Source organism: Rhipicephalus sanguineus, chromosome 10, assembly GCF_013339695.2.
Source record: "Rhipicephalus sanguineus isolate Rsan-2018 chromosome 10, BIME_Rsan_1.4, whole genome shotgun sequence".
Taxonomy (NCBI): Eukaryota; Metazoa; Arthropoda; class Arachnida; order Ixodida; family Ixodidae; genus Rhipicephalus; species Rhipicephalus sanguineus.
The window spans coordinates 48,595,584-48,621,744 of record NC_051185.1 but is presented as its reverse complement, the minus strand read 5'-3'; the positions used below and the strand labels follow the sequence as shown (position 1 = coordinate 48,621,744).

At 45.3% G+C, this 26,161-nt stretch overlaps 1 protein-coding gene across 1 annotated transcript; it reads left to right on the top strand.

The window, feature by feature from the left end:
* Positions 1–17,712: 17,712 nt before the first annotated feature.
* Positions 17,713–23,491, top strand: LOC119371831 (uncharacterized). Its single transcript, XM_037642286.2, has 2 exons — positions 17,713–17,969; positions 23,250–23,491. Exons 1-2 carry the CDS (start codon positions 17,719–17,721, stop codon positions 23,464–23,466), a joined length of 468 nt encoding a protein of 155 aa, XP_037498214.1. The 5' UTR covers positions 17,713–17,718; the 3' UTR covers positions 23,467–23,491.
* The last annotated feature ends 2,670 nt before the right edge of the window (positions 23,492–26,161 follow it).

Genomic DNA, 26,161 nt, shown 5'->3' with positions numbered 1-26,161 from the left:
CTTGCGTTGCGACGCGATCTTCTCGCACGTGCTCGGAAAGCCGTGCGTACTTCGTGCGTCCTGTAGGTAGTTACTTGATAGGCGTGGGCCGCAATAGGAGGTGAACATGAGACGGCGTGAAAGGTACTCGCTTTCCACCTGGCGCACGCGGTTACAGCGGCGTCTGTTTCACGCGACTACGTTGCCACTGGGGAAGCGCTGTTGGCACGGCCACTCTGACACGTACAAAGCCGTCGAACAGAATCCCGGAGATACAACTTCTTTTGAGGTGTTGCTGCGAAACAACTAAAATGCGCATATAGCGTATGTCGTGTATAGCGCGCAAACGTTACAGCAGCGTGAAGCAGGTGCACAGCGCTACACACGTAATATTACATAGTTAAAAGAGAAGACAATCAAGAGTATCCAACATTTATTCGATACAATTCAGTTCCAATATTAAGCGCGGAAATACGGAAGTATTCATAGAAACTGCAAAGTTGTTTTGAAATAATTAAACTTCTGGCTATCATCACTATCATCGTGTATAATGTACAGAATATTTAATGCTAACTTCAACTTATTATCACTGTCCCTTCGTCAGTCACCTCGAGTTTACGAGTGTTATTCATGCCATTGACATTTATTACCCAGAATAAATACTAATTGCGGTCGCCAAGCTTTGCAATTCAGAAATTCAGTTTGGAATAGCCTTACAACTAATCTAGCGATAGCCCCTTATATATCATCCCTTTTTGTTGGCACAACTAAAGAATTCACTGTGTCAATTTATGCATTCCATTTGAACTTGTAGTCAATATTTATACATCTGTTCACCGATTCCCAGCATATATACATATGTAACGCATAATGAGCTCATTTTTTGCATTGTTTCGCCAAATTATTGCATCCTCTATGTTTACATTGTAAGATAGTGACCATTTGACATCATACCATATGACGTGTTTATATTTTACTTGTGAATTTACTAATAATTCTCAAATATCCTCTTTCCACGTTGTTGCCGTTTAATGCTTTTGATGTGCTAATGTCGTTAGGGACCGTTTAACCATTTTATTGTGTCCCTAAAAGTGTAAAATGCAATGCATATCGCAAAAGACCAACAAACTTCAAACTTCAATTAGCCTTTCCCCACTGCAGTAGGAAGGGCTCTTCCAATAATCTCCAACCCAACGGGTCCTGCGCGAGCTGATTCCATATTATGTCTTAAAATTTCCTAATTTGCTTGGGTCCACCTAAGCCAATGCCGTCCTCGGCCGTTCTTCTTCTCTGGGTGTCCACTGCGAAGCTCTAACTGACCATTTGCTATCTCTCTCATTACGTGACCTGCCCAGGTCCATTTTTTATCAGCATAATATATGCTAAGTAGAACACCGCTGATAGGTCTTTCTTGGAACCGTAAAAAAGGAAAGTAAGAGCTGAAATACGCGAGAAATGAGAAAGTAGAGTAATGGCGAGAAGCACACAATTTTACTTCAAACCTTCCGCTTGAAGAAATGGTGCAGCATCGCCTGGCGCATTTTGTCACGGGCACGACCACACCACCAACACGTCAGCCCACAAGAGAGACAGAGACAATGAATACGCGAAGACCACAAAACATTCCTTGCAATAACTAAAGCTATGAGTCCACCCAGGCACCCAGTCCACTCAAACAGGATGACTGCGGGCAACAAAAGCTAATTTTAAAGTCCGTATTTTCTGTTGAAAGCATCAAAACGAACCAATTTTAGCACCGAACGAAACACGTCGTAGACGCCATGTTTAGATGAAAAGTACATATCTCGGAAGTCGTGTTTAGGGTAGCGGCATAGGCGTGCGCGAGGTTCCCCTTCAGGGGGGAGGGGGCGAAGGTTTATCGCAGCCCCCCCCCCTATTTAGTCAAAGTATGGTGTTGACCTTGCACCGCCCCCCTCTTAGGGTGACTAGGAGTGGCGGACGCCCTCCCCCCCCTCCCCCCCACCCTTGCCCACGCCTAGGGGTAGCGGGATTAAAAATGCGTCATAAATGTCGCCCTCACCGCTTCCGGAGGCCAGTTTGATTGTCAAACCACGAAGCGGAGCAAGCCAAGCCACGTGAAAAGTAAACATGGCCGCCTGGGCTGTCTTTGAGGGCCAGTTTGCAACGTGCAATGCCGGAATGGTCCCACAGTTGGGACGTAACAACGCGGTTTCCAATGCATTGGATCCTATGGGAACGACGTAACAGCCAGGAAAACGCAGCATCGGAGAACGTAACAGCGGGGTTCTAGTGTACGATATCGGCTACCCCAGTTTGTTTTCTGATGCACTCTGCTTTCTTCCTCTCTTTGCGTTACGCCAATCATTTTCCGTTCTATCGCACTCTGGATGGTCCTTTGTTTCTTCTCGAGTTTCATCCCAGATTTCTGCTCCATATGTTATACCTGCCGAAATACAATGACGGTACACTTTCCGCTTTAGTGACAGTGGTAAGTTGTCGGTTATGAGCTGAGAATCTTTGCCGTATGGGCACCATGTCGTTCTTATTCTTCGGCGGGGATCTTTGAGATGAATAGGCTCCGCTGTTAATATTTCGTCCAGATAGACGTAATTTTGTATTGATTTAAGGCAGGGGCATAGCCAGAAATTTATTTCGGTGGGGGTACCTCCTTGATCTGAAATGGGGGTCGGGCAAAGAGATGTGATCGAGTGTCATTTTGTGCTCTCTATGTCATGGCAAGAAAATTCGGGGAGGGGGGGGGGTGACACGGGCCCGGTGTGCCCCCTCCCCTCTGGCTACGCCATTGATTTAAGGGTCCTGTTGTGTATCACGAGCTCTCGCTCTGTAGCCGGGCCGCCTGGCGATATCTTTCTCTTCTGCATATTCATATTTAACCCTACGCTTTCTCAATTTCATTTTTCAATATTTTTTGCGTATATTCTATGTTTGTTACAGTTTCACAGTCTGTGTGTCCTATTTCAATCACAAGAGTTTGTTTTCCCAACTTTGCCTAAGAAAATATTTCTGTCGACGCCGTCTCAAATACTGTTTTTGCAACCGCTGCTTGCCTATTTCTGTGGAAATCAAAGGGATAGTTAAAAATTATGTTTGCCCAGTTCATTCAGTTGGTTACGGCACAAGTTGATGCTTCTTTCGAGGCGAGTTCGTCGACAAGGACGAATTGTTACAAGCGTTCGGAACGCACGTGTCACCTCTCCATTGCCGGATATGCACAGAAGTGTCCACACGTTCGCGCTCTGCGAATTGGCACACTGAACCAACAAATGCTGCCTAAGTGTATGCTCATTTCCACAAATATGGACCGTTGCACGCACCATTCATTTATATAACCAATAACTTTCTTTAAACGTACGGCTATTCACCTGCATTTGAAATCATGTTCGAAGGTCTCTGGATATTATTTTATTGGCTGATATTAAACTTGTAGGTCGTGAGAAGAAAACGCTCAGTTTTCTCTGCTAAACGCTAACGATTTATCGTGCCCCTACAAAGGTGGCCCCTGCAGCCGCCATTTTTTGGGTGGCATGGTATTGCGACTGAATCGACTGAAAAGTTAATAGTTTTATATGCTATGTGATCTGAGTACTTGTGACGTAGTTTATAAGTGGGAGGCAGTTTGAGTAATTTACTGATTTGCATGTAGACTTTGCAAAGCTGTTTTCAAAATCATAAAGGTGTTCTAATGTTGCAAAAATTGCGTGGTTGGCTCTGTGTTCACACAAAGCTCGGCTATTGTCGATGTCGTTTCTTATTGCAAAGCGAAAAGAATATTTTCCTGTGTTTTAGGATACAATGAAGCCACAAGATGAGCTCTGAGCTGCTCATGAGCAACAACTTACGACGTCTGTCATCTTTAAGCATTCAACTTTGATATAACCCGATGCAAAACCTAATGAAATTTCGCTATATTTGAAAGGTTCGTTTTGAGACGCCGATATATAAACATAGGGGGCGTGGCTTTTAACAAGAAAGGAATTGTAGGCGCTTCTCCTATCCCCTAGAGATTAAAAAATTACACCATTTCCCGCTAAAGGGGACCATGAGGCGATGCGAAGCCGGAGCACTTGCACGATCGCGTTCCGTAGGCGTTCGTTGGGCATGGTACCGACCTCGCGTCGTGGAACGCGAAGAGGGACGCTACGGGCGTCTTGTCTTCCCTCTAGCCTGGACGTTAATTCTCACAGGGCGAGCGGGGAACGCGGTCGACAGACGTGCGAGAGAGGGCAGCGTAGGAGAGGAGAGAGAGGGGGGAGGGGACGCGCATGCGCTGGTGCTCATCGCGGCGTTGCGCAGAAGAGAATTTCGGCATGTCTAGCCCGCGTTTCAGATGAAGAGTGGAGAGGGGAAGGGGAGAGGGAAAGAGAACAGGAGGAATGGTGAGGGGGAGTGGAGAGGAGGTGTGTGGAGAGGGTATGCGCATGCGCAGTAAGGGTGGTCCCTCATGAAAATGGTGATGTCCTGGAAGTGTACTGTATGGTTCCCCGAGGCAACATGAGGACACAACCTGTATGTCTCCCAGATGTCGCGATTTGGCCACTTACTTTCTGTGTCCCCCAAGTGTCCGTCCTGTATGTGTCCCATTTGTGACCGTCCTGTATGTATCCGATATGTAACCGTCCTTTATGTCTCCCAGATGTCGCGATTTGGCCGCTGACTTTCTGTCTCCTCAATGTGTCCATCCTGTATGTGTCCTATAAGTAGCCACCCTTGACGCAGACTAGAAATGAGGCCATTTCATAGCCTGTATGATGCAGCATATTACGGCTGCTATAACTGGATGTACATGCATACAAAACTCTGCAATATTACTAATTTATTGTCATTTACACTGTACAGTTTAGAGCACTTCATAGACAATATTCAAACTGGCAATGTACATATGTCGGCGGTTGAAGAAAAATAAGATTAACAGATCAGCCTTAACCCCATAATGCCTGAACACATCATTAACATTTTAAAGGGCCCCTCACCAGGCCACGTAGCAAATTTTAGTTAGAAGCTGGAAGTTGTTGTGTGCCGAATGAAGAGCAGCATGCCACAAGAACTTTTCAAATCGCTCCATTAGGAGCTGAGAAAAACAATAATTTGTAGCGGCGCGAAACCATGATGCGAGGAGGCGAGTTTCAAACCCTTGCCACTCGCCCCGTGTAGCCTTAGCAAGCCAAATCCCTTCCTTGCCCTCTTCACTTGACACATACGCATGAACACGTCATGCGCATGCATGGTCACGTGCGCATGACGTGCCCGAGACAGCCCTAGCACGCGAGCGGCGTTGCACGGCCGCTACCTTTTTTTTATGCAGCGGCCGTGGGCGTTTTGTCGGCGTTCTCTGTGGTGTACTGCCTATTTCTGCTGGACGGGCATGAAAGTTGAGACATTTGTACGGGCACGAGAGTGGCGGTATCATGAGCCAGTGCCGCATTAACGTTTACTTGGACGCGGTAGAATAAATGAGCATAATGAGTGCTCGAACGCGCCGGAACATTACTTTCGTTTCCAGGGCTGGCGTCTGCTCGATGGGCTAACCGCGGGGACACGAACGCATAGGAAATGGAGACACATTAGCCCCGCATCTCGCTGCAATTCTCGAAAAAAAATGAAAAAGACGCACACATTCCCTTTGTGTGTCTCATTATTTCTCTCAAGTTTTATTATCTATCCAAGCAATAAATTACAAAAACTACACATGTCGTGTCAAATAATTGTCGCAGTGTCACGTGCTACTGTTGGCGACGTCAGAGCACAGTCGTCTACGTAGAGGAGCGACGTCACAGCACTACCATCTACGTAGGGCCATTTTCTCATGTACGTCATCCCCTCATTCTCTAAAGCGCGCACCCGCGAGAGGAAGGGCAGCAGCGTTCACCTTGAAATTTGACCCATTTCCGCGGCACGTAGCGTTGCAAATTTTGGCAGACGTGATCGTGAACACCCAGTGTATGCATTGCGCTCGTTAACTCAAAATTGTCAAACCTGGTGAGGGGCCTTTTAAAAGTTTTAACTTGTTCTGCATCTTTTTTTGGTAATGAAGAGTACATTCATTTCTGGAAAAAGCAAAAACAAATGTTTTAAGAAACTCATCATGACAGCAATTTATGACCAAGAGGCACTTTCCAAGGCATTATAAACACTATGGGCTACTTAGATAAGCTTTGCACACCTATGTGTATCAGAGTGACTTGTTGGGCATCATGGGTTAATTACAAATGTATGCAACCTTCTAGAGTGGAAGAAGTGGAACAATCATAACTTCACAACAAACTCAGAATAAATACACAAATAAAAAATACTGCAATAAATGAGGAATGTGACAAACGACAGTGCACTACCCAGAGCTGCTCACAATAAATGCATGCTAAAATAATTAAATACTGCAATAAATTAGGAATGTGGCAAACACAACATCAGTGCACTACCAAAGATGCGTGGTTGGCACCAAAATGCCATACTTAGCATGCTTAATTTTAAGCAGGAAACTATAGCCCACACAAAAGTAGTACACTGTAAGTCACCCTTGACTGCTGAACCGAAGGTCACGCGATCAAATCCCGGCCGTGGTGGCCACATTTTCGATCGAGGAAGAAATGCTTGAGGCTCATCTACTTAGATTTAGGTGCACCTTATAGAACCCAGGTGGTGAAAGCCCTCCACTACGACGTCCCTCATAATCATATTGTGGTTAAATCCAAACACTTATTATTATTATACTTCACACAACTAAAGCAAGCAGATAAAACTGTGTAGTTTAAAAAATGTCGCCACCATTCATCTCCCAATGCCGAGACTTACATTTCAATAGTTCAGAATGCCTTCTGTAAGTTATCATTAACAAAGTTAAATATGATTAGGCATCACAGCAGGACATCACATGATTGCACTTAGGAAATGAATTTCTGGAAGACAATGAAATATGTATGAATTAGAAAAGCATATTACAACAAAATGTACGGTGAATATTAAAGTGAAAATAAAATAGTGAATTGATGCACTACTGCCTTATCACAAAATTGAAAGTTCAATTTTAAAAATGATAACTGCACATAAGATATGAATTAAAACATGACGCACGAGTCGAGAGAGCCGCTCACTCAATAGACTTTGAAAAGACAAAATACAAAGCTAAGGAAGCAGCACTGACACATTCAGGATTGTGCTTTATGGTTGCATTAAAATTCAGCCCTGGGAAAAACATGAAAACCAACTTTGCAGGTAAGTTAAGTGTCCATGAGGACACAAAGTAAGACATTACTGCTGTCAGCCGCCCAATTAACTAAGATTAAATAATTAAATTTTTAGTGACTACAGCAAGCGGGCATCTTTGTATTGAAAAGTTGGAGGCAGTCGTGTTTCTACACAGTTCCACTTGGAAGAGTTCTAGCTTGTCTGTGCTGCGAGATATCCCGCTGCAAAGATTAATTGTGGTTTGCATGATGCAAGGCAGTGAGAATCAGCAAAATATTACTCCCTGGTGTGACGAGCAGTCACTGCTTCCTATCACCAGCCGGCAGGAAAAGGGTAACCGTTATGTTTGCCTATGCCTTCGACCTGCTGTAACATTAAACATGGCTTGTGCTTTGTGCCATGGCTTGTGCTTTGTGCCAGTGCTCAAGGTCCTGCATGTGTAATGATGCAAGCCGGAATTAAACTTTGCAGCAGGATATCTGAGCCCAGACATGCTAGAAGAATTCTTCCAAGAGGAATCGTGTAGAAATGCAGCTGGCTCAAACTTCTTAATACATACATGCCCGCTTGCTGCAGTCACTAAAAAGTTCATTCTTAAATCTTAGTTAACTGCGCGGCTGACAGCGATAATTATTGTCCCACTTTGTGTCCCCCTGGATAATAACTTATCTGCAAAGGTGGTTTTGACGTGCCTTACAGTGCAGACTTTTTTATAAAAAAAACAAAAAGCTTAATTTTGAACACCCTCTACATGTGAGCTACTTGAACACAGCCAACAGGTGGCTGAAGTGCCCACTCCGTTGTTCTCAGTGCAGTTCCCCTTGCACAGGAAACAAGCCATGCGCAGCTGCTGTACATCAGCAACGAACTTGTCCATGAGCCAGCATTGATGACAGGCTTGCCCGGATTTCTTTCACACTCGCTTTGTACAAGGAGCACGTATAGGCTGAAATGGAAACAACAAAATAACAATTTAGTGACACATGTGTCTGTTAGCAAAGCTGAATTCCTCATACGTTCTTTTTTAACTTATCTGGAACAATGTGTTTTAGATAAGTTTAAAACAAGCAGGACGTACACAAACTAGAGAAGTTACAGGAAAAACTTGTTTGATGCATTCTTGGTGAACACAGTCACAACCTTATGAGAGAATGTGGAATTTCCACATCGCAGATGCGTAAAAAATATGCTTGAATATTGTTCCTGCATAATGCAGGGTGCGCTAGGGTGTACTTTCTCTACAGTACATTCGTACCCTGAAGCCTAAAATAAAGACAGAAGGAGTAGCCACGAAATGTTTCACAAGAGCTTAACGTACGTCCCATCATGCTAGAATTGTGTTCTTAGTTCTGTGTGGGTATAGATGCAGTGCACGGCCACCATATTCAGTGGCACCAGACTCCACTCAGTGAGAAATACATAAAGGGAGGGAATGCTGCTAAATAAATGCAATAAAAAGCGTGTTGTGGATGAACGTTTATGCTCTTGATGTCGAGGATCTAACCTTACCATTTTAGCTCGCTCCGTACTAACGCAAAGCTAAAGCTCTTAGGAAAAGATGCCCCCTGTTTGTTGTATGTGTCAACCACGTGTAATTGAAAGTTCTGTGCGCGAGTAATGTCATTGGCTGCTATCGGTAAATTCTGTTCTTGCAGCTAGCCAAACCTGTGTGTGAGTATACACTCACACAGGCACATTTGTATTCCTGTAGCTATATTATGATACTTATACGACGTGCTCCTTAAAGGGAATGCAATGCAATATGCACCATATGAATAGTTTATTTATTGCACAAAAGCACAATAGCACTGCACATACATGACAGTATGCACATTCATCATGTATGCATTGCAGGTAACATGTAAAATTAAATTATGTCTGCTTGCAAACACAACTAACGTAGCTTTCTTCAGACTGCTCACATTGGGATTATTATATAATGTCAGAAATTGGTTTCACTCTACTATTGTGTGCTGCTAAATTGCGGTCATTAATTTCAATGATTCTGGTTGGCTAAAGAAACAATACTCCTCACTAATGCATCACAGGCTGTCTAATGGCCATGTGGAGATAAAGGTGGAAATCTAAGACTTACAAGGCACCAATCTTGAACCACATGCCATCCCAATAAAGCATGCAGGCTTCTGCAACAATCTCTGGCAACCAGAATCCTGGAAGCTATTGACCACAATTTAGCAAATACACAACAAACATTCGATGAAACTTCTTTCTGAAGTTGTATAATTGTTTCAATGCCAACAGCGTGAAAAAACAGTCTAGATTTGTTGTGTTCTCAGATACAATACATTGTCTAATTTTACATTTGAACAGCAACGCATGCATGACTTATGCATGCATACCGTGAAATATGTATAAGATTATTGCGAGTTATGAGAAATAAATAACATATTCATATGTTGCACATACCACGGATCATTTAACATCTGTAGCGCATGCCTAGAGAATTTACTTTATCCGATAGGCCGTTAAGCTCTTCATCTATCAGAAAATGTCACTGGAGGTGGTGGTACAAGCTGTTTATAATGTTCGTACCCGAACAAGTAAGTGTTTAGCGAAGTTTTAACGCCAAGGTGGGGCGAGGCGCATACAATTTTTTGATAACCAGAACAAAATAACAAAAGCCAAACACGACAGAAACAAGCAGAACAAAAAAGTTGTGCTCGAACGCGTGAACTGATCCTCGAATTAGCGCTTGCACTGTTTAGGTGCGACAATTCTGCCCCAAATAGACATGAAGGATTCCCTGGAGTATAGTTCAAGTTTAACGTACGGCTTAACAGGCACGGGTGCCGGCCGCATCAGGCAACCTATGTTGCGGGTGAAAACATCGGCCGAATTTGACGAAACGGGCTGTATGAACACCTAAGCGTAAGTTCAAGCTTCGCGAGCCGTACCTAAGGCGAAGCAACATGCTATTTCAAGATCACGCACACGCATCAACCCGAGTATCACGGCAGTTTATATACGTGCCAGCGCTGATGCATACACATGCACACGTTTGACCACCCGCAAGGATGAAAACACATCTATCTGATAGTAGTCAAAACATTGCTATTATAACGATCCTGTAGCTATTGAAAAGAGTACGCGCAGCATATTGTAGCGTAGTGTTCTGGTCGCTACTTGGTCGCCGCCGGAGAGATGACACGTACAAACAGCATATCCATATACTTTCTCCTAAACTGATTTATTTGGCTTAAGTTTCCTAATTAGAGGTTGCACACACTTGCACGCTACATAACTCTTGACAACTAACTCTGAGTAGCGCTCGCTGCAACCTGCTCTCGTGGCCTCTCCGGTGCGACTCCCTCTCGGCCCCTCTGGAAGCGTCCCGAGGCCACCGCGGAGACCAAACAAAAAAGGGCCACTCAGAAGTCTCCGTTGACGACACCCAATCGGGTGTCACGAATTCAAACAGGTACACCCAATCGCTGGCGGTCTCCACCGAGTTTGAACTCGATGACCACCGTCATCCTAAAGAATAAGGATCTAAACTAAAGTAAAAACACACAGAAAACTACCGCGACATCCGTTAGGCTTCCACCGTACAACTCACCCCGCATACCTTCCGGCGCCGCGGATGCAAAGCCGTCTGCGGTCTCCTAAATGGGGACCGGACCCTCGTAGGAAGGAAGATAATGCGCTCGTACAACAAAGCCGGTGAACCACTCAAGGACACCACCGCAACCCCGGCTCTTGGGCTGACCCGCGACATTGGAACAAGCCAAAAGTTGAAAGAAAATAGCTACATCAAGGTTTACGCGACAATATGGAACTGCCGTGAAAGTGTTCAGTGCGCTAAAAAAGTGAACATGAATTACCCAAGCATACGCGCCTTAGGCACGATCGACGCTTACAGCTAACAAACGCCGTCTTCGCCCACCTATTAAGCCGAAATAGTAGTTTACCGCCAGCGGGGCCACCCTCCAACACCACTGCCGACAGAGAAGGGCACAGCCACAACTCCGTTCAAATCCCCCGCCGTATCACAGCCACGCATGCGCACTCTCCTTTACGCCTCAAACAAAAGAAAAAGCTCGCCCGCGCTTAAAATCACACAAACTTGCCTTGATCCTGGTGAAATGATAGACACAAACAGGCTCGCTACGTTAATAAAAGCTCATTTATCGTCCACTGGTTAAGAAAAACTTAGTTAACGGCGTTATTATCGCGCTATCGGTGTTAACCAAGCGCTGACAGCAGCAACGTGGTATACATACCTGGTGAGTGCTCCACGATATGAAGCAGCCGGTCTTCGCTTGAGTATAGCGCATCCTCGTAATAAGCAGCACCGGCAGAACACACATGACGAGCACAAGGCGCAAGCACACTTCAAACAAAAGAAAAATTCACTCAAACTCGGCCTTTCGCGACGCGGCGAGGCGACGAGAAACGCAAAACAAGAAAAAGTGGTATCACGTGGTATCAGCCCCGCAGACGTAAGCCGCATTTGCGCATCGCGCTTTCTAACTAAAAACCGAAATTTACGCTTGAAAATGTTTTTAAAAAAATTATGTAAATATAATATTCATAAATAGTTGAGGCGTACAATGTCTTGACCTCGGAAAAAAATTAAGTCGAAACCCAAGCGCGCGAAATTTGAAAAAAATTTGAACACATGAACAACGATGCTATTAATCGCCACAAAACGTTCGTGTGTCGTCAATTAATGTTATACAATTAGTGCAGATGTCTACACGCGAGATTTTCATGCAATGATTGATTGCCCTTATGTTAAACTAAAAAAGTATCAAATACAACTTTTATCCAGTGCGACGACAAAATGACTAAATAAATAATTATATATATATATATATATATATATATATATATATATATATATATATATATATATATATATATATATATATATATATATATATATATATATATATATATATAATCAGGTCCATAGCCAGGGGGGTGGCGCCCGAGGGGCCCAGCCACCCCCGAAATTGTGGTGAAGTAGGTGTTTTTCTGAAAACGGCAAGGTTTTCATCAGGTGCCCCCCCCCCTCCCGCAAAAAAATTCCTGGCTACGGGCCTTATATATATATATATATATATATATATATATATATATATATATATATAGATATGTGCGTGTGTGTGTCTGTGTGTGTGTTTTCCATAGCCAAGAATTTTTTCGTGGGGGGCCTAGGCCCTTCCCCCCTGAAATTTTGATGGAGTGGGTGTTTCTATATATATACCCCCGAAATCATAAAAACCATCAAAATTTCGGGGGGGGGGCAGCCCCGCCCCGATATATATATCTATATATATATACTTGTGTGTGTGTGTTATATAATGCAAAAATTTTGGGGGTGGGCTTCAGCACCCCCAAACCCCCCTCTGGCTACGGCACTGACAAAAGATGTTTTGTACTACCACATGTTACCCACTCATGAACTCGGGTGCTCCTGCAGGTAACATATAGTTCGCTGCCAGGTAACATCCTGCCGTAAACATAAAGGACACATCCTACAGGATACAAGAAGGAATCCTTCGACAGGACGAGGAAGGGTTTCGTAAACATAAAGTAGCGTCCTGCAGGTCACAAAAAGGAAGAGGAACCATAAAGGTCATGTAGGGCGTCAATGGGAAACAGAAAGGACATTGCCCGGACATCATCATTTTCATACGGGGGTCACGCCGCACACCACCACCACCACGGGATTGCACTCCGCCATGAGATACTTCGCATCTAAAAGACAGCTTTCGTCATGGTAAGCCCAAGGAGGTTAAAAAAGAATTTTTAAACCTCCTTGGGTAAGCCCATATAATGAATGAGCTATCAGGGATTATTGTGAAATACTGGTTTTGCGCTTAGCGCGGATGACATGCAACACAGTATCTATTTTTCTTGCTCCGGTGGTCCTACCCTGGGGTAAAAGAAAGTAGATAAATGGCCATACTTATGGAAAGAAATACTCCGTGATGGTGGATTGTATGCCTCGTTACATGCGTGTGTCGTAGCTACGCTTCTGCGCAATCCGCGAGAGAACTTGTACAACGGTGGTGGCTAAGTGTGAAAGCAAAGACAAGTAGGCGCCTGCACAACTGTTTTGCAGTTGAACGGTTAAAACCATACCCACGTAATGCAGATTACCCCTTGGCCGTAGCAGTGCCCAGTGGTAGTGCCACGCCCACTGGACAAAAAAAAAAGAAAGAAAGAAAGGAAAAAAAAAGGTGCGGCTTGTTGCGTGCCCGGAAAACATCGGAAGCTGCCTAGTTGAACTTATTGCCGCCGTGGCGCCACAAGGCGGTACCAAGGTGGTTTAAAGAACGCGCGGTTATCTTTGCGTAGCGAGTCTTCTCGTGGAACCTTGAATTCTTGGCAAATGTTATTTGGGATCCAGTCACCAGCACCCCTCTGGATGCACTATTTTCTTCGGAGACAACGATATCTTATTTTTTCATAAGGACTTTTAATGTCATTCAATCTCACACGGAAATTCGTGGTTCCCGATGTTCACATCCTTTATTGTCGTTCATAGACACCACGAAACGCAGCGGCACTTAGGCGTGCCCATATAAGGCAGGGTACAACTTCTCGCTCGCGCACGCGACAACTCAGTTTTTTTTTCTCTCGTTTTTGTTCTAAATACGCGTGACTGTACGCCTACTAGCGCCAACGCGGATGGAACCGCCAACACAACGTTCACACTTGTTCCCGTGTGTTTCAGCGCGATGCAACAGGCCGCACTTATTTGTTATTGAGCGGCCGTAGTAGTCAGTGAACTAGAAGGAAACTGCAGTAGTACTACAGTGGACTCTGTAGTAATAGATTACTCTACATCATCCCCATTTCTTTCTAAAGAGATGTGCATTTATTTGTTCACTACTTTTATTAGAGACACGAGCACCGAGTGACACTTTCGTCTCTCTTTCATGCACTTCCGGTGGAGCACTTACTTCCGGTTTTCCGAATATTCAGTAAAAGTCTCGTAACAAAATAAAACTTGTACGAAATCGATCGTTCAGGTTCAAGTTAAGAGTTAGTATAGCGGATAGTTATGGTATCGGAGCGTAGAGGATTTACTTAAGATAAGGTCAAATAATTGTCAGGATAAATATGAAAAATAATTAGTATAGTTCATTGAAGCACCAGACAGTCTTCTTGTGAACAGCTCGGATCGTTGCGGCACCTGGCGGAAGAGATCTCAACCACGCGCTCCTTTCTACGTAGCCTCCGAGTCCCGCTTCGGTGGTTTGACGGAGCTCCACGGAAGGAATATACCAGAGCACACGAACACCGACTTGCGAGGGCAACTAACATACACCAAAGTCACGGATTAGGCTCGCCTCCAATTTCAAATGAGTGAAGCATTTTAGGGGCGAAGCTCCTTATAGCGGCACCCGTTCGTCCCTCGTAGCGTAGTATGTAACCAGTCTTACGCTTTGACCTGCAAGGTGGCGCCGGTGGGAGATTTTTCCTGTGCGTTGTTGAACAATAAAAAAATCGCAGCGTTAGCTAAAAGCCGACTTCTTCTGTCTCTCATTCCCATTAGCAGCCATTCTTTACCACCAAGGTAGTGCCTGGTGAGATTTCTCCTGTGCGTGATTAAACAATAAAAATTTTGTTCAAAACGCCGTTGATTGATGAAATAAACCAACAAAAGACGCCAGATGTTTTGTAAAAGCAAAACGAAAGAACGCCAGATGTTTCTAAAGCAAAACGAAAAGACGCCAGCTGCTTAACGAAAGACGCCAGATGTTTTCTAAGCAATGGTTTTCTAAACAATGAAAATTCACAGCGTACATGTAAAATTAAAGTGCGCTGCAAGTCGTCATAACTCATCGAACCTTTAGTATAAACGCGCCCGATCTCACGTCGGTGATGATGTACTGGGCAGAATTCACGGAAGATTCACGGATTACCGATGAACCTCCGCAGCTTCGCCCACTCATCATCATTCACTCCGTGGATATGCTGTGATTTTTTTTTATGCCGACTCAGTGAGAAAGCTGTCCGTACGTCTGTCACGCGAGAGGATCGCCGCTATAAAGAAATAAATAAAAGACACCGACACCGAATTTCCTGCGACGCGAGCTCTTTAAGGCTATCGCGTTAAAAGAAAACTTCGAGGAGGCTTGAACTTCACTTTCAAGAGTAAAACGCAATAGCGTTGTCGGTCCGTGTACGTATCGCCTTCACACTACCTCGCCTGGCTTCGCTTTTCGGTGGAAACCTAAACCGTGCCGCAAGCATTGCCAAAGTGCGAACGCCCTCCGGCTACAATACCCATGCATGCCGGGCGCCGAAACACGGCCCAATGGCGGGGAAAAGGGGGGGGGGGGGGAGGGCGTTTAAAAGCGCGCCCCGTGGGCCCTTTGCGCCATCTCGCGGGTGATAATCAAGCCGCTGAAGAACCTCCGAGATGTGCGTACCACTAACGCTAAGTGTTGTATATAAAGAGTTCGCTGTTAGTGCGATGGATCATGTATGCGTGGTGGCCGAGCGGCTAAACGCATCGTGCCACGGAGCGACGAGTTGCAGGTTCGAATCCGCGGTACCACTGGAACCGAAGATTTTTTTTATTTGCATCTAGCTAAAATTTTCTCTCACGAACAACGCTCATTTTTCGATCACAACCAAAGACGCCGCCACCGACACCGGGATTTATGCAAAACGAGCTCTTTAATGCTGCCGCGTTAAAACAAACAATATTCCTACTTATCGGCTCCTACACACTACAAGAGATAGGCCACTAATATTTTTGCTTCTAAACGCTGCCTCTTCAGCAATCCTTACTTTTTATTTAAGCAGGTTTGGCCAGGTGTCATACCCTTCGTGCCCTAGCTGTAACGAACCCGAAAACATCGATCATTTTCTCCTAAGCTATCGCCGTTTCAAAAATCAATGGAAGAAATACTTCGACATTTTATTCAAAAGATGTATAATTCCGCTAAGTACTCTAATTATTCTTTACTTTGGAGCTGCTTCAGTGGAATACAGTGACAGGAACGTCTGCGGGGACCTCTGCGAATTGCTGGGTGACACAAGGTACTTAGCTGGTAATTCATTGATCAGCATTAATTCTTCAGGTCTTTAGAAAATCAAATGTTATAATAATGCATTAGGAATTACTTTTTATTCATAAAAATTCTTCATTCGTTTATTCACTTATTTGTTTTATCCGTTTTACTAAAATTACGATATCCTATTTCCGAAAAAACGGAAGTGACTTTTGCTTTTCCTTGTCTTTTTTTAAAAATCTTTTCATTTATATTAACCGCTGGATTCTTGGACAATCTCCCATAGTGAGTAGGAGCCATGACATCCAATTTTCGATCATAATCCGTGTTATGTGGCTTAATACTTCCGCGTTCACATATAACCTTGTGAAATATTACCGCATTTCGTCGAACACTTGATTTATAATTGAATATTGTTATAAATACGCGAGTAGGCTGAGAGTCGGGCAACACTGGCAAACTCGCGAGCCGTGACGTAATAAGCCGCTTGCTGTGCGAGCGTCTGCATTCTGGCGAATGGCTTTGATCCATGGTCAGCTGCGCGTGCAATTGATAAATTTCACCTTTCGTCAGCTTGGCATTGAAACTGAACAGTGTGCATTGTCTGAAACTTCGGTAGAAGACGACGGCTCCGCTCTATGCAGCACATGACGTCACACACGCCATGGTGAAATGGCGGTCGCTGACCGTGGGCGGGGTTTATAGCTGGCTAATTGTATGGCTTATTTTGCACTGAAATATTCCTTTAGAGTCCATTTTTCATACATGTAAGGACATAATAGACCGTCTGCTTATATTTTAGGGGCGAAGCTCCTTATAGCGGCACCCGTTCGTCCCTCGTAGCGTAGTATGTAACCAGTCTTACGCTTTGACCTGCAAGGTGGTGCCGGTGGGAGATTTTTCCTGTGCGTTGTTGAACAATAAAAAAATCGCAGCGTTAGCTAAAAGCCGACTTCTTCTGTCTCTCATTCCCATTAGCAGCCATTCTTTACCACCAAGGTAGTGCCTGGTGAGATTTCTCCTGTGCGTGATTAAACAATAAAAATTTTGTTCAAAACGCCGTTGATTGATGAAATAAACCAACAAAAGACGCCAGATGTTTTGTAAAAGCAAAAGGAAAGAACGCCAGATGTTTCTAAAGCAAAACGAAAAGACGCCAGCTGCTTAACGAAAGACGCCAGATGTTTTCTAAGCAATGGGTTTCTAAACAATGAAAATTCACAGCGTACATGTAAAATTAAAGTGCGCTGCAAGTCGTCATAACTCATCGAACCTTTAGTATAAACGCGCCCGATCTCACGTCGGTGATGATGTACTGGGCAGTATTCACGGAAGATTCACGGTTTACCGATGAACCTCCGCACCTTCGCCCACTCATCATCATTCACTCCGTGTATATGCTGTGATTATTTTTTTTCTCTGAAAACCGCAGATGGTCGGGTGACCGTGTCGTGGACCCTTTAGTGGAAAAATCAAGACAGCAAAGTATTCTCCCTGTAGTGGGCATGCGCCATGTTTTGGCGAGCCTTGCTAGACTGAGAAGGAGCAGTCCACAATGGCCACCTCGCTGGGCTGGACGCTGTTGCTGGCCGTTTCGGCCGCCTGCGTTTCGTGCAGCTGCGGGGTCGACATTCCGTGGCGCTGGCAGGGCAGCTCGGCTGGCCGCCGGGCACCGCGCGAGCAGAACCGCTGCCTGTCCGATGCTAACGCCCTCGAGATCGGTGACCGCTCTACCTGCCCGTTCGACGTCATCGTCAACGTGGACCCGAAGCGCATACCCGCCGAGATACCCATGGCGAGCTGCCGGTGAGTGGCTCGTCGAGATTCCTTGTGATTCGAGGCTTTCCACTAATCACGAGTATCGTGCAAACTTGCCCTTATACGGTGTTAAGTGTTGACCTACATCAGATACAATGTTTTCCTTGACGATTATGAGGAAAAAAGGAAACTTCCAGCAATCACACGAGAAAAGAGGCAAGACTCCTATAGCGCCGACAAGCAATTAACGAAAGAAGAGGAATTTTTTTTGAGGGGCTCGTTTCTTTGTTTGACGCAATCAAATAGATCCAATAGACAATAATTCCAGGGAAAGCATAGGGGACAATAATTGATGTAATGATAGCCTAAATTGAAGTGGATGGAAGTACCAGATTTTGTGTCCGGCTCTCGAGATGACTCCAAGTCCAAGAATGGTGACCACAAGCGGGCCCAAGCAAAGCAACAACAGCACAAGGGCAAGAAGGCGCAGAACAAGAAAGCTAAGAACAAGGTGAGCTGGGCAGCAAAGGCAAAATCCTCCCTACACTCACATCAAACACCACAACTCACGCGCTTAGAACGCGAATTAGAGATAATGCGGGTAAGGATAGGCGACCTAGAACGCGAAAATAGGCAACTAAAAAAGCAACAAACGCAGCGACCGCAACAAGACTCTAAACCAGCCCAGAGTGGCCAGAAATCGCAGACGCAACCGAATTCAGGAGGCGACTCATTAATTACCTTGTCGATGCTGAAAGAAACATTGAAGGAAGTTATACCGACAGTTATAGAGCAAGTCATGATAAAGGTAGATAGAAAGCTAGAGATTCTGGACAAGAAAATCCAGGCACAACACATTGAATTCACGAAAGCCTTGCGAAAGCACGCCACAGGCGCCAACATCAGAGAAAAAGCAGAGAAAGTTTACAACAGGCCCGGTTTGTCGGCCATGAACCAGGAGACGCATAATGGCTAAATATCAAACGCAGCAATCAGAAGAGTGCGAAATATGGCAGTGGAACTGCCGTGGTTTCCGGCGTAAAAGAGGGCAACTGTTGCAGCTGGTGGTGTCGCAACAAAGGCCACCAGCTGTCATAGCAGTCCAGGAAGCCGGAACACATCCAAAATTACGGGGCTACGAGACTTATAGTACCGGGGACGCAGAATGGAAAGTTGCAACATTAGTCGATAACGCAATTACAGCAATACGCCATAAGCCCATAGAAGGGACGGATATCCCGCATCTCATAACAGAAATTGCCTACAAAGGGAGCCATGGCAAGAGCGCCTTCGTACTTAATATCTATAGTCCCCCGAGACAAAAGAGAGCAACGTTCGACAAGCTCTTTCAAGAGACAGCAAAACTGGCGAAAGGGAATCCACTAATCATAGTTGGGGACTTTAATGCCAGGCATGCAAGCTGGGGATATAAGATCCAAGACACCAAAGGCCAGAATATCGCAAGACAAATAGAGGCACTGGGAATGACACTGTTAACGGACCCTGCAATCCCAACGCGAACAGGGAACACCATATCCATGGACACAAGTCCGGACTTGACCATAGTACAAAACTGCCACAGCGTGGACTGGTGCAACACCATTGAAAACCTGGGCAGTGATCATTACATACTAAGCACCACAATCCGCACGGGCCGAATCCGCAAACACATCGGCACAGCTAAAATAACAGACTGGCATGCATATAGAAAATCACTAAAAGGGCACATGACTGCCATAGACGACTTGGACGAGTGGTGCAAAGTAATCCGAAATGAAAAGCAAATGCACACCAAAACTGTCGCTAGAACAGACGACACCCCTGAAGTAGACGCTCACCTCCTCCACCTGTGGGAAGCAAGAAGGAACCTCACTAAAAGATGGAAAAGGCAAAAACGAAATAAGAAACTCAAAGCGAAAATTAAAGAAATAACGCAGCAAGCCGAAGAGTATGCTAATCAACTCGCGACAGCCAACTGGGAACAATTCTGCGATTCACTAAATGGAACCCTAGGAACAGCGAAGACATGGAATATCCTCAGAGCCATGATTGACCCACTGAAAACTAAACGCGAAGGACAAAAATCTTTAGAAAGATTATTGCACACATATCCAGGCACACGAGACGACCTCCTTCGAGACATCTATACCAAGTGTTTCGGAGCCCAAGCCATCACAGCCCCTTACCAGGCTAAATACACTGGGCTCCCAAACTCAGAACTGGATGCGCCTTTCACGCATGCCGAGGTAAGAGCGGCAATCGTCAGCATGAAACGCAACACAGCGCCTGGGGCGGATCAAATCACCAATGCTATGATTCGCAACATGAATGATGAAGCCATCACAGCGCTTCTAAACTTCATTAACAAACACTGGGTAAATGGAACAATACCTCAGCAATGGAAGCATGCTGTGATAATCATGATACCAAAACCAGGAAAGAAATTGGCAATAGAAAACCTCAGGCCGATCTCTCTTACATCGTGCTTAGGCAAGGTGTTTGAGAGATTAATAAATACCAGACTTCAACGGCATCTTGAACAAAACAACTTGTTGCCAAACACCATGTTTGGTTTCCGCCCAAACCTCTCGACACAGGACATCCTTCTACTTTTAAAGGAGGAAGTACTAACAAATGTTCCAACAGCAGGAGAAAACATTGTCATGGCCATCGACATAAAAGGCGCATTTGACAACGTAAGCCATAAGGCCATACTAGATGGGCTAGCAGAAACGAACTGCGGTCAAAGGACGTACCAATACGTCCAAAACTTCCTTACTAAAAGAACCGCTGTCATCAAAGTAGGAGAAGACGAATCTAAAGTCTTCCACCCACCGAGCAAAGGCACACCTCAAGGCGCTGTGATCTCGCCTACGCTTTTCAATATAGCTATGATTGGCCTAGCCAGAAAACTCGAAGATATTCCAGACATCCGACACTCCTTCTATGCGGATGACATCACTATATGGACAACCAAGGGTAGCCTGGCAGAAAAAGAAGAACGGCTCCAATTTGCAGCTAAAACAATCGAAGAGTACACTAGAGAAAGGGGACTTCAGTGCTCAGCAGACAAATCGGAACTCATTCGATTCTCCAAAAGTAAAAAACAAAGGACAGACCCGAGCCTTCGCCTTGAGGTCAAGTTAGAAGGCAATATTATTCCAGAGAAAACGACCGTTCGAATCCTAGGGATGTGGCTACAGTCCAATCAGCGATGTCTCCACACACTGAACATGATTAAACGAACAGCTCAACAAATTGTTCGTATGATAGTCCGAATAACGAACAATCGTGCTGGACTGAAAGAGCAAGACGCGCTTCGTTTGGTAAAGAGCTTAGTCATCAGCAGACTAACGTACTCGCTACCCTACCACAACATGAACAAAGAGGAGAAAGAAAAAGCCGACAAAATAATAAGGATGGCGTATAAAGCGGCTCTGCGACTACCACAAAGCACTTCAACTGCGAAGCTGTTAGCGCTTGGACTCCACAATACCTTTGATGAGTTGGCTGAAGCGCAAGTGACCACACAGATTAACCGCCTGCTACAGACGCCAACCGGCAGAGAACTTCTTCAGAGGATCGGTCTCGGTGGACAAGTACAGGCACATGGAAGAGCTAAGGAATTGTCGTGCTTAGTCAGAGCCTGGTACAAGATATGTCCCCTACCGAAGAACATGGATCCAATTCTACATGCTGGAAGGCGTAAAGCAAGAGCAGCTTACATAGATAAAAAGACAAAATATTTGAATACGGCAAGATTTACAGACGCAGCACCATATCAGACTAATGCAAAAAATATGGTGGCTGTGGTCACAGACCGAAAAGGAAACATTACAAGTTGTGCCTCCATAGCCCAAGCCTCCATTACAGAAGCGGAGGAGATAGCGCTAGCACTGGCAATCAAGGAGGGCAGGGAGCGAAAAGCCCCACTGACAATAATCACGGATTCGAAGGCTGCATGTAGGAACTACGAAAGGGGTAGAATATGTACGAAGGCCTTCCAAATTCTAACCAAAGCTCCTAGAGATTTTCCAATTGAATACACCCAAACGATTATCTGGGCGCCAGGGCATGCGGGCGTCACCGGGAACCAGTTTGCGGATGAGGCGGCTCGAGGCTTCACAAATCACCGAGCTTCCTTGCACACTGCAATAGAGGACCCAACGCCCCTAGACCCTAATTTTGCTACAATTCTTCAGTATTACAGGGAGAATAGAAAACTCTATCCAGCACCGCATAAGAACCTCACAGCAATGGAATCTGCGGCGTTACGCAGACTCCAGACAAACACATATACGAACTTACACAGGCTACATGTATTCTACCCCACAGCATACAGAGATATATGTCCGTGGTGCGGGGCCCCACCAACTCTGTTTCACATTACATGGGAGTGTACACTTCACAACGAAGAACACCACAACATGAATAACACAGAGGAAAAATGGGAGGCACTGCTGTCCAGCTCGGCCTTTGATGATCAGCTTTGTCTGATCCAACGGGCAGAGAAGATGGCAAGGGCCAGCGGAGCCCTGGAATAGGGGCCCGACCATTTGCTTTGCTCCGCGTTATACGCAAATAAAGTTTCTCTCTCTCTCTCTCTCTCTCGAATTACGCGTCCGATGCTGACCTAATTGCTTTTTGCTTCGAATTTTCATATTCCCAGAAACGTAAAAAAAAGAAAAAGTCACAAAGTATCTCATTCATTTCCCTTAAACGACTGGAAGGCGAAAGCCACCTTATTTTTCTTAGTCAAATGTATTATTACCGCCAGAAAACTTTCCGCACCCGACGTGGTTTTGCACTGCTTCAGTGAGCGGAGGAATTGGAAGCTTTCTGCACTTCACATGGTTCTGCAGTGCCTCTGTGATCGGTTCACCTCTGGCAGAGCGAAACCATTTAGAACGCCTTTAAGAATGTTCCGCGTGTATGGCAGTACGTTCAGACGAGAATAGTGCTTGCCTGAGCTAGTTGGTTGCACATTGTGAGGAGGGCTTCCAAGCGCGCTGACATTCACATAGGAATAATGACACACCGCTTACTAGTACCTAGTTTCCACTCACATGCTAGTCCAGCGATGTGTCGTCTTTTTTCCCGTGTGCTTTTCATTGCTTTTGGTTGGAAGTCCTCCTCACGACGTTCATACGATTCGTGCGTTTTCAACACCGTTGAGGGTTTCCTGCAAGTCAGCATCTTTAAACAACGCTGACTGTCGTCGCCATTACGCTATACGCATTGACGATGACCGTTAACAGCAGTCATCTTCTGTGATATCGTCTTTTCTTCGATCGAGCCCGAAATGATGCGAACGCGACTTGTGCGCAGGTGTCCGAAATTCCAGTGTGGCCCGAACAAGCGCTGCGTGACGCTGTCGTACGCCATCGACGTCTTGTACAACGTGAGCGGCGTGTTGAAGCTGAAGAAAATCGACACTTCGTCCGGATGCGTGTGCGCGTCGCCTCAGCTTGTGTCCGCTGATAACACTACTGTGGCGGGGAGAGCTCCGAGGGTAGACAACCCGGGCTACTACCTCATGCGGTGACTTGGCCGGCTCACAATAAATTCTCTCTTCAGCATCATTGGCTAGCAACACAGCTGTAATAGCAATAATAATTGGCGGAATTTTACGTCGCAAGCCCACGATATGAGGGACTCCGCAGTGGAAAACATAAAAATGCGCCTACATACAGGACACAAGAAAGATGTGGACGGGACCAGCTGCGCTTGTCCCTGTCCACATATTTCTTCTTGTGTCCTGTTGTAGGCGCAGTTTTATGTTTTCCATGTCTTACCAACTAGTCCCCCTCCGTACGCTTCTTGACCCCGCAGTGAACGGTTCCAAAAATGACCTTGTGGTGCTCGTTAACGTGCAGCCAAATCTAAGTACACGTGTCTGAAGCATTTCGCCTTCATCGAAATGCGGCCGCCACGGCCGGGATTCGATCCCGCGACCTTCGGGTCAGCAGTCGAGCATCATAACCGCTAGACCGCCACGGCTGATGTAACGCAAATGTGTCTAGGCATAGGCGTGCACAGGGTTCTTCATTAGGGCGGGCGAAGGTTCATCGCAGCGCCCCCCCCCCCCCCCCACCCTACTAAGTCCATGTATGGGGCAGATTTTGCGCCCCCCTCCTAGAATGTGTCTAGAACGCCTATGTGTCTAGGTATTTGTTAATGGCCTGTGACTATATATGTAAATGGAGGAATTAATTCATTATAATTATTTATTCATCAACCAAACAAGTAAACATGCAACCAATAACTACGCATTTGCCTAAGACAATTTGAAGGCGAAATTCATCCGGTGGGGTTGTTTTTTCATAATACAATCGTAGTCATTCTCGTCATAGTCATCATCATCGATGCTAGAAAGGTCATGTGGCTAGCTGAGCACTTTGGTGATGCTGTGCCTAATGATGACGATAAATTATGACAAGCTGTTTGTATAGGGTTGGCGGCTTTCAACTAACTTTGCGCCGTTGACATGGTGTGACACCTGGTGCCATGCTACGCTTTTGCCACGAAATTTTGGGTCTGTTAACGTGGCTCGTTGCCCGACATGACGGACTGTATAGGGTCTCTTTCAAATGCGGATTCAAGCTGTGGTGTGGATCTCTGATAGAATACTTGACTGTCACGCAGAATTCGTGCGTTAGAATCCAGATCGAATTCTGTTTTACAGGGGAAGGTGTTAGGAGCTCACAACAACAGCCGATTTGGTGACGCAGTTGTCCGCCGTCAACGGCGTCTGTCGCCTCTATCGCACACAATGAAAAAAAAAAAAAAAATAAGCGGAATAAACCCAGGCACTCTGTGTAGCCGCCGAGTATTCTTCCACAAAGTCACGCCGGAGCATGAAACTTCCTAGCGAAAACACCCTATACACGCGTTATGTCGGGCGAGGAACAAGTTAAGAGACGTAATACTGCGTGGCAGAAGAGTGAAAGTAACACCAGGTGTCACAGTGTGAATTGCGTAACGAGTGGATGGCTTAAAGCTCCCCGCCCACTATGAAGGGCTCAGCCATTATTCATCATCATCAGTCACAGGATAAACAAAGTGTGTGTAACGCCTTACAGACGCGTAGCGGGATCACTTGTTACTCCGCGAAATGATGAACTATGTCATGGGGGTGCTCCCCGATTTTGCAAGAGGATGATGATTTATGGTGTAGTGGGTACTTTTAAACTGCAGTTGTACTAGCAGTCCCAAGAGTTTTTCACTGAAGGCCGTAGAAAGGCCGCTTCGCTGTGACTTTTCTGCGTGTTCCGCGCAGGCCTGGCGTTCGTTTTTTATGAAGTCAGGTGATCTCTCGTAGCGCACGCCGCACTTTTCAAGGGCAGCGTCTCATGAGACCCGTGAAGGCTTTCGCCTCAATAAATCGGTCGGTTGGTCAAAAGGTCAATTGATCTCCTACTCAAAGAATAAAGAGAACATGCGAATAAAAGCTGGATGATAATTATGGTGCCAAGTCTGACGGAAGAGCGGAGCTGGGAGGCCTTGCTTGTATCTCATTATTTCCTTTCTTCCTTTCTTCTTTCTTTTGCTTTATCCTTGTTTCTTGTATCTTTTTTACATGTTTGTTTCTATTTCTTTCTTCCAATTTCTTTCTTTTTCTGCTTTTTTCTCGCTCCATCTGTTTCTCGTTATTTCTCTTTCTATTTTTGCCTTGCTCTGTTTTTTTAATCTTTTTTTCGTTTCTGTTTCTTTATAAATCTCTTTGTATTTCTCTTTCTATCCTTCTATCTATACCTTAGACAGCTTCGCTAGTAAAAGCTCGACGACGGCCTGGCGCTATGCTATAGTCAACACCATGTTTAGCAAAAAGCATCGTTTCTGAAAATTCCCGACAACACGTTAGTGGCGTCGATACCGGTGTTCATATCTACAGTTAAGCAAAAATAAGCAAAAATTCCTTGACACATCCGAAGGCTTTTCTTATTAAAACACCTTGGACACATCCACTGAATAGCTGTTCACACAGTTCGCTATCTTAAAAACAAAATTTTACCTTTTTACATTCCCAAACGACTATATGATTATGACGCAACCAATGCGGCGTAGGCTTGAGCAGCCCAAAGAACTCGCTGAACCACTGCATTTCGAATACGTTTGCAATGTAGTGAACAATACGAGATGACGAAGGAGCCAATAAAGCAAGCCACAGCGTTAGTGGTAGCCACGCGACCCAAGCTTGCACTCGCTTTCTTGGCTGCTTCCTCGTCGTCTCGTATTGA